This window comes from Ascidia mentula, chromosome 4 (assembly GCF_947561715.1).
Source record: "Ascidia mentula chromosome 4, kaAscMent1.1, whole genome shotgun sequence".
NCBI lineage: Eukaryota > Metazoa > Chordata > Ascidiacea > Phlebobranchia > Ascidiidae > Ascidia > Ascidia mentula.
In genome coordinates this window covers 14,680,626-14,689,846 of record NC_138569.1, presented here as the reverse complement: position 1 = coordinate 14,689,846, position 9,221 = coordinate 14,680,626, and the positions used below count along the sequence as shown (strand labels likewise).

General features: G+C 40.2%; 1 protein-coding gene across 1 annotated transcript; it reads right to left on the bottom strand.

Annotated features, from left to right (window-relative positions):
• Window positions 1–798: 798 nt before the first annotated feature.
• On the bottom strand, window positions 799–8,845 carry LOC145898137 (potassium/sodium hyperpolarization-activated cyclic nucleotide-gated channel 3-like). The gene is made up of 16 exons (XM_082986571.1): window positions 8,796–8,845; window positions 7,127–7,264; window positions 6,801–6,935; window positions 6,261–6,420; window positions 5,631–5,762; window positions 5,271–5,432; window positions 3,951–4,083; window positions 3,803–3,888; window positions 3,114–3,260; window positions 2,929–3,049; window positions 2,596–2,721; window positions 2,287–2,451; window positions 1,982–2,094; window positions 1,845–1,921; window positions 1,690–1,771; window positions 799–1,410 (listed from the first exon to the last, which is right to left on the bottom strand). The coding sequence occupies exons 1-16, from the start codon at window positions 8,843–8,845 to the stop codon at window positions 799–801; spliced, it is 2,439 nt and encodes an 812-aa protein (XP_082842697.1).
• Window positions 8,846–9,221: the final 376 nt, after the last annotated feature.

Genomic DNA, 9,221 nt, shown 5'->3' with positions numbered 1-9,221 from the left:
GTGCGCAGTTGTTACTTTTTTTTATATTCCACCCGCATTCACGCACATATGAACACAAAAAATATGAAAATTTGCAGGTAGTGAGGTATTGCTCCAGCAGCTTGAGCAAGTTACGTTATCATAATATGTAACTACTTCGGATTTTGGTCTCAGAATTTAACACCGATCTACATAAATTATTCGGTGTTTTAATGTCACGTTGCTTACGTATATTTAGCCTGCTGTAAAAATGCATGTGTATTCAATGTAGTAGAATTCTGACATGACAACTAACTATTAGCAGTCGTCCATAAATACAAAATCGTGTTGTAAGTGTTGCATCGTAGTTCCTCCTTCGTCTTGTCACCGCAGTAGTAAACAGCAAAACAGGTTCGTCATAGAGAGGCCATTTGTTCAGTGACGCAAAGCTGGGCGGTACAACGACATTGTCTAAAACGCACCACGTCCACAGCGAGGCGACCAATTTTCACAGTGTAAAAGAGCAGAGAGCTCAGCTAGTGACATGTCATTTTTCACAATCGAAGGAAGTCGACACGCTATTCATAAACCGCTGACGGGCGGTGAGTGGAAATCGTTTTTTTTTTGCAGGACGCTGCGCTTCCACTGCGCATGCCTGTCGTGAGTTACCCGCCCGCAACTCATTTTCACTCACGTTGGTTCCAATGTCATGCAGCGTGTCAAAGGACAAAACGAACTGGTGAAACTTTACAAAACCTCTGGGGATAATGTTATTCCCCCAGTTGGTTCGTATTCGACGACTATACTAAAAAAGTTATGTGATTCCCATTGGGATTATATTTAAACCGCGTTTTCTTGGTGATCGCAGTGCGTCTTGCTGATTCCGTTCGCCACTTCCGTACCTGTTTTTTTGGTTGAACAAGCCTCGCTGGCGCCCACTCGTGGTCGAATTTTTTTGCCGTTAGGCGGAGAAGAAATTTTCGTTTCCCCCAACTCCAAGTCGACCGAATTCTGCTTCGATTTTACTTCCCTTGGTTCTATGTCCGCATGAATGCCATTCGCCTCTGGTTCCACGTCCACTACAACAACGGTGGGCACCATTCTCTCCAACTTTACCACGCCATCGTCGTTCCGGCATGATTCGCTCAAACTTTCTTTAGATCCAATTGAATCCGTCAGCCCTGTAATTTCTGTTTTGCATTCGACTGCGCAGCCCTCCGACGCCGTCTCGAAACTATCTCGCTTTTTCGCGGCCTTGGGCTTTCCTCGTCGTCCCTGGATGTACGTGAAGGGTTTGGTGCGCTGGATTTTACCTCGAAGCGGGCTGCTCCGCTTTGGCCGCAGAACTGGGAAGAGGTGATCAGAGCAGGTCGAGAGACGTTTTCGCGGCGTTGATTTCTCGCCATCACTCCGTGGTTCAGCGATGCAGGTTGAACTTCCCTTGTCAAATGCCTGTATGTGGATACTCATTGTTGATATGATTCGTTTCTTTTCGCCTTTACTTGTCATGCGCCAACCGGTTACGGAATTTACATATTGTTTTTGTTTATTTATTAAACAGAGAACTAGCCTTACTGGCTGTATAATCTGCACAAGTCATCAAGTGTATTTAAACGAAAGCCTACGGGATGAGGACAGCAACAAAGTTTGTATCAATATATGGCATATCATTAAAAATCGATACCTGTCAGACATCAGTTCTAAGGCAATGTTAAGGTGAGTGTGACTTACCTTAAGTAAGAAAGACGCCTTTCGCTGTCTAATGGGTGTGCTTCCGCCTATTACGACGTTGATGTCTGCACCAACAGACTTACTGAAGAGTAAAATCAATGTTTTATTACAGTTTTACCTGAACATTAGTAAAACCTATTGCTACAACTATGCACCTTTTGGTAATATGCGATTCTGTAGATTGTAAGACGTTGAAATGAGGTTTTCCCCGGTAGGGTCCCGCATGTTTTACCTAAAAATAACTTGGGTATAAATTGGGTGTCTACATAATTTGCTATTGATAAGAACGCACCGAGTTGGTCGGCCTCTTGTCGTGTTTAACAATCTCCTCCACCAGATCTTTGGCCTCAGAATTAAGATCGTTCGAATTTTTCACTCGCTCATCGAGAACATTGCTGTGTTGTCCTAAACAGAAGAACGCAAATACCGTAAAAAAGATTCCTACCTTTCTTTAAAAGCGAAATTCACTGAACAGTCTTCAATCTTTTATTAAAGCTATTGGCTAAGTTAGAAAACCTTGGTTCGTTTTTCAGAGGTTAAATAAACATGACCCATTACTTCCATGCCAAAATAGATTATTGGACAGTCGTCGCTCACCCAAACTTGACAATCTCTCCGCTGCAACGCGTTCAAGAGTCTGACGCATAACTGGATGTTCGGAAAGTAGGTAGTTGAAATCATCCACGTGCAGGGAGTAAGTGGAACAAAAACAAACAGCAATCACAGAAGCCACTCTTCTGTCGTTGATCAAAAGGCAAATCTCTGTAATGGAAATCAGTTGGTTATATCAACTAAAGCATTGCGGTGCGAAAGGCAGCCAAAACACTTTGGGTCGAGTATTAAAATGTTGGTAAAACTGATTTTTCTCGGTTTACAGATTTTACAGCAGAACCAACTCAAACTTGCCTCCAAAGTAAGATCCATCCGACAGCTGCTTAATCGGATCTGGAAGTTGACTTTTTCGAATTTCCACAACACCGTGTTGAATGAAATACATCTTTTTTCCAACTGCTCCTTCCCTCACAATAACATCTACCAAGGACGGTTGTGATTAGCTTAGGAAACATGCACATGACATTAACATGTCACGAAATACAGATCAAAACAACTAAAAACAGTACAGAATCGCAGCTCGAATTTCATTACCAAAAAGTATTTAGACAAAGTTATGTGTGGTTCAAAACTTCAAATAGTTTCGTCAATGGCAACAATTTACTATTGTTTTGTTTCGCCAAGCACCTTTCGGCTGGAAAAATTCGTACTTGAGCTTCTGCACCACTTCTGTCACGAAATCATGATCGGCGTTGTTGAAAAACGGCACGGACGCCACCAAGTGGCGGCAGTTGAAGTTTACTATTTCCTGACAGGGAAGAAAAGTAAGGAGTTAGCGTGTTTCTATAGGAAGGGACAAAAACGTATAACACCTCTCTCAAGTTGTTGGAAAGCTCGTCGAGTATCCCTTGTTCGTCAAACATTTTGCCCTGGAATCGATTTTCGTAGTATCCGTATACACGTGAGCGTAGAGCCTTCGGCAACCGGCGGAACCTCATGTATTCCTTTACTTGCATGTACTGCGCGCGCAAATGCGTTTAAGGACTCAATAATTACTATTGGGCATGAAAGATGCATACTTTCCTCAGGACCGAATGGGAATTGGTCGGTAATAGGCCTACGGTACCGCCATATAAAGTCCCAAATTTATAAATTTGTAAAAGATGATCTGTTTATTATCAATGTACTAAAATTATTTTTTTTTTATTGCTAATCATTTATCCTCCAACTTGCGTTTTTTTTATTAGATTTAGTTAAGAATTGGGGGAATGCGTGAGTAGAAACGCAGGCGAAATGCGTAAGTGCTTTATTATGTTCAGTATAATTGATCGGTTGCCACTTTTCTGGTGCCGGATGACTTTCTACGTTTGCTGGTGTGAAGAAAATGCGTGCAAAATCAAAATTTGTTCTACTTTACGTTCGGCTTTTGAATGCATGTATAAATAAAGTTTTTTATAATTATTCTCACAACATCATAGATCGATGGTGTATATACAAAACGACAGTCCTCTTAACAGTATGAAGTTTGGCAAAAATACAAACCAGGCTTGCACAAACTAACCTTTTCCTTGTACTGGCGCTTTGAAGAATCCATGGATTGGATCAAAGCTGTGGCGTGTCCAATAAACATCGCAAAACACACCGCGCCTGCCAGTTCAGGACAGCTGTTGGATCAGTTCTTAATTTACTCATAGTTGATAAGACCTTACCTGACACCATGGAAAGCATTGTCATCCATAAATCCATCAAGTTCTGTGGTGGTTGTTGACCATAGCCAATACACAACATATGTGACATCGCCTTGAACATGCACCAAGAGTACTGCTCAGGCCAAGGTTTATCCTAAAACATTGGTTCGCATTAAACCTCTCATCTACAGTGAAACGTGAACCTTTTCTGTCCAGGTCAATGGTCTTTGGTATTTAAATAGTTTTTCTAGGCACATAAAGAAGTTCTAGGCACATAAGGAAGCACAGAAAAATATGTTCATCCGTTTGCGCAGCATCGTAAAACTCCCAAAATGGAAATGTTAATCCTTGCCACATATTCCTGACATTTGGGATATTCTTTTTTTCCGTAAAACCGTTATTTCACTTTTTTGATGTTCTTTCGATACAAATGTCACACATTTAAACATGATTTTTAACGATTTTTTTTACACTGTTGAAAATAGCTCCAAGTAAATATACACCATACTTTTCTCGCAATTGAGTTTTCGCATGCCAAACAATGCCACATCTAAGGTATATGCGCACCGCAACAGGTGTTTCGTAATAAATTTATCCGTGCGCATTCGAGAGCAACGTTAGACATTAGGTGCCCTTTATGTTTTTCGTTCTCTTGATCCCGTGTTTGATTTGTGCGTGTGAATATTGCCAAAAAGCTTGCATAAAATAAAACAAGTTTCAAGATAACAGGCAATAAAAACTATGGTTAAATGTTGGACACTTTCAACAAACCGGTTGCAACGTTTTATCGATTGCCAAAGTCGTTACATTTAAACTGGATGTGCTCCTTAGTTCTTAACTGTAACTTTTTGTGCTTTTGTAGCATTTTTTCCTTGTCACGCAATTAAGTAGCTTGCTGTCCTTACGATCGATGTACGAAATGTGTTAATGCAGACTAGGTGGATAATCAAGCTGGACACCACAGCGGTATCACTTTGTCTATCGATCGTGCAGTCGGCAAAATGAAACGATCAATTGATTATGGGGTGCGTCAAGGTAGCGACGATTTTGCAATTTATAAGTGCCAAGGAGTTAATTTGCGGTGTGCCCTTTAAATTGGGTGCACGAGTCTTGACATGACCTGCAGAAGAAATTTTCTGCTAGTTTCCATCAGCTCGTTTCAAAATAGGACAAGTTACTGGACATGGTAGAGTCTTCCTCAGTGCTCATTTAAAGTGCCATGGAAGGGTTAGAAACAACATGTAACCGCTAAATGTAATAAAATTCCACGCACAATACGCATCGAGTTAAACAACACACTTTGCATTGTGTATAACAACACAACCTGCAAAGTTTTCTCACCAGCAAATGATCCAACACTATCCACGAACTATTCGGGAAGTCGTAGAGCATAGGAACGAGGAACTGCAGGCAACCGTTCCAGTGCCCGATCAATAACATCAAACACACCAAGTTAAAGATGCGCACGGCAGCCACAGCCAAGTCGTACTGCATACCAACAATCTGCAAATACATGAAATAAACATGTGAAACTTGCAAATTCCAGCCATTTGCGCTCGTCTCAGACTTCTAATCACACAGACTCCTGACCCAATAATCCATAATTTAAGCCGTCGGTCATGGCGTTATGACTGAGTGGTGAAAACACGAACGAGCATATGGTTGAGGTAAACAACTAAGTATTGTGAAGTGAAGGTTTACCTGTTCCCACTGATGGACGTATCTGATTAGGCGACTGATGCGAAGAAGTCGAAGCAAACTAATGAACTTGACGAAGCGGAAGAGTTTCATTGCACGAGAAGCGCTGGCACTCGCTGAACCTCCGCTCGTAACCTGTGGAATACAATGACGTGCTGTATAATAAAAAAATAATAATTGAAATAACTGTCCTTATTATTCAGTTTCTCAATTTATTAAACTTGTGAACACATTTTTGTCGCTGGTATATTATTCATGACTGTTTTCGTGGATTCATTTCCAACTTTGAACCAAAAACTGCGCAGAGGCGACGCGAACAAACAAAATTAAATTGCACTACTATTGCTGCCAGGCACAGTACAATTTAAAATAGACTGATCTGCGGTAATTTTATGCCAGAAGATGAGTCTATTTTTAATCAAAATTAAAACAAATTTTTTCAAGGTACAATTTTTTTAGTTGAATGACCCCGTGGTATGATTTTCCTATGTAACGATAGTTTCTCCACTTATATTTGGTCATATCAATTTTCTGTGCCTCGCGCTCACGACTATTAGAAGCAATACAGAATAAAAAACATTTCTCTTTGAAGTGTAATGACGAATGCAATAGATAAAAATGAATAATTTTTACCTGAAGGATGTAGTCGACGGGCAAGGTTGAAACAAGGTCAATTGCAAACCAAGACCGCAGATAACGTGTTCGTATAGTTGTTAAGTCAAGAATTACTTCGCTGTCACCTGATTCCACTATAATTCCAGTATGAAAGTTCATCACAATATCGGCGAGAAACCTGAAAGGCGTAGTTTCCAAAAAGTGAGATTGGAAATGCGCATTATTTACACAAAAAACAGATTTCGAACGTCGATTTTGTTAAGTTAAGTTATGGATATCACATACTAAATTTTGTTCTATTGTTGAGCGATATTGCTAAAAAATATATCTTAAAACAACAGTTCGATGAATCCAATTAATTTGTTTAGCCAAAAGAGAAAAGCCCACGGCCTAACTTATACTTTGCTTGTTCATATAATGCCACGTTACGTTAACAACAAAGGGTATATTCGAGTTAATGCCCGCTTTACCAGTCTATATACTGACTTAAGTTGGCTATCATATATTGTTGATTCCTTTTGTTATAAGTTCATTTGTCCTTGCTGTTCAGGAACTTACCAAAAATCCATGCACAGATTAAATGTTATCCACCCGGTGTCCGTTGTCATCTTTTCGTTAAAGAACGTGATTGCTATCGGGATTATGAGCATGCTTATAATCAGCAGTATAAGCGTTACGAAGTCCCAATAAAACCTATAGAAAGGTACGAATCGATTCTTAATTAATTCAACGTATCGTGTTGCTTTCAGAACATGAAAAATGAATGGGTTTTCAAAAGTATAAATGCACAAAAAACGACGTCAGCGAACTACTGTTTTCTATTCAGTATAATTTAAAGTATATGAGCACTAAAAATCCATGCTCCATATACTACAGTAACTTACCTGAAATTCGAATATGGGTGTATCACAAAAAATCCAGCTTTTTCTTGTCGTTTTTGCTCTTGCTCAACTGCTTTTTTGCTTCCGTACATTCGCAGAGAGAATTTGGTTATGGGAACGGACATGGAGCCTCCCGAATACCTGATGATATTCAAACTTAATGTTAAAACTTCTACAATTGGTTAATCAAGAGCATGTTTTTATATAAAAAAATGCTTTATCCTGTAAAAACACCGATTGTAGAAATGGTATCTTTACTCGGGAACTTTGATGGTCTTTTGTTAACTAACCACAACCTACCAATTACGAGTTTGAATGTTGACAGCTAATGAGGGAATAAGGCTCTTTGATCCACATTATACATTTTATTTATAGATACATATTTTGAAAAAACATCTACTCAGCAGTTTCAAAAGCTTAGTTGATGGAAATGTTCTAAACAACTTAACCTTTTGGAAAACCTCCTTCTAATTGTTTCGTGTCTCTCCATATCGGGGCTTTGAATTTTTCTATGTCGACCTGGCCGACTGACAGTAATACGAGATAGGCGATATGACACAAGGTACAATTTCAAGGCATTTGCGCGCATAATTAAAATCGATCACTTGACGGGAGACATAGCTGGCTGCTTATTGCGTTGTGTCGCGATGCACGGGGCAGTCATGCCTAATATATTTTCATGTCTACTTTGATGACGTGACGTAGCATTATTGGAGAGGCGCCGCCATTCAACGCGTCCTTTGGACCGTTGAGTAACACACACGCTGTTCCCTTTGGTGTTCGTTTGCGACAAACAATGAAAACGTGGAACCGTGTAGAGTGCACAAAAGTAATGTTGTCCACAAACACTTATTAACTACACGTGTATAAACCTGATTCTTTACCTTTTGAAAAATTCAATAGAAAGATGTTGATTTCACGTTTTCCTGTGACGTCCGAAAATGTCCTCCGACGTCACCAGACGTCACAGTAGTCTTTATTTAAAGCTCTTTTGCTTTCGATTTATTACTGATACGTAATCCACGACTTTCGTTGGCATTTACTGCCCTTGAAACTGTGAGCGAGCATGTCCACAAAAACGCACGGGTTCGTTTTCGCTTTGCATTTAAACAAGCGGTCCTTAATTAATCTTCTTCGTGTACATGGATTTATCGAACAATGATTCAAAATTTTGGACCAAACCGTATTGTTACACTTGTCCCCTTTGTCTTTGGTCCTGGGTCTGAGGAGCCTATTGTTTCTTTTCCTGTCCCTGAACGGTCATTGCTGTGTATGCGACGTCCAAGAGCAAAAAGACTTGGAATGTAACGTGCGCCTGTACTCATCACTGATTATCCGTGTTCTCATGAATTTTTTACGCCAGCTCGGTGGGCGTGCGTCCAGGCGACATTAAATAATTTATTTACGCAAGGGCTAATCGCGAACGCGCACTTTACCGCCCGGCCCTCATCAGAGAAATGCAAATCTGCTATTGTTGTTAAATGAGCTTCGCTACTTTCTAACAAAAAAACTTCACCCAGATACGGCGTTCGGGAAGAACTAGAACGGATTTTCTTTCAACAAATGTGGTTTTAATGAAAAGCACATTTTGTTTTCAACTAAGTTGCCTTTTTCTTAACAAATTTTTTTTTCTGAATATATGAAAGTCTTTAGTCCAAACCATGAAACTCACCACGCCAAGGCCTGCAGAGCAGAGCCACTTTTCTTTTTTCGAAACGGCATTTCGGCGACAGAACCTTTACCAACCGGACAAATAAACCTTATCCTATCACCAAACTATGTCAGTAAATGAGTGTTCGTTTTCCTGCAAAATCAATCCTAACAGCTTTATATTTTTACGTATGCTATACACCGAAGGCCTGAACTGGTTCGAAAAGGCATAGTTTGACTGCGCCCTTGACTCGATCACGTCACTTGGTTGCAATACACCGAAAGCTATTGATTTCGATGTATAGATTGCATCAGTGGGTCAATAAGGCAACGGACAAGAAGTTTGCCCGGTTCAAAGAAACTCTAACCACGTTAACTCAATTGTGGGACATCACGCCAAATCCCACACCGGCTTCTGCAAAGCGTCACATAGAGGCTTTGCACTTAC

What these genes read in the sequence shown, in the direction of transcription:
- LOC145898137 (XM_082986571.1), bottom strand. Translation starts at nt 8,845, where the DNA reads ATGCCGTTTCGAAAAAAGAAAAGTGGCTCTGCTCTGCAGGCCTTGGCG. An exon ending in TTTCCAACAACTTGAGAGAG is followed by an intron (nt 3,050 to 3,113) that starts GTGTTATACGTT and finishes CTTCCCTGTCAG; the next exon opens with GAAATAGTAAACTTCAACTG. An exon ending in ACAAGAGGCCGACCAACTCG is followed by an intron (nt 1,922 to 1,981) that starts GTGCGTTCTTAT and finishes AGTTATTTTTAG; the next exon opens with GTAAAACATGCGGGACCCTA.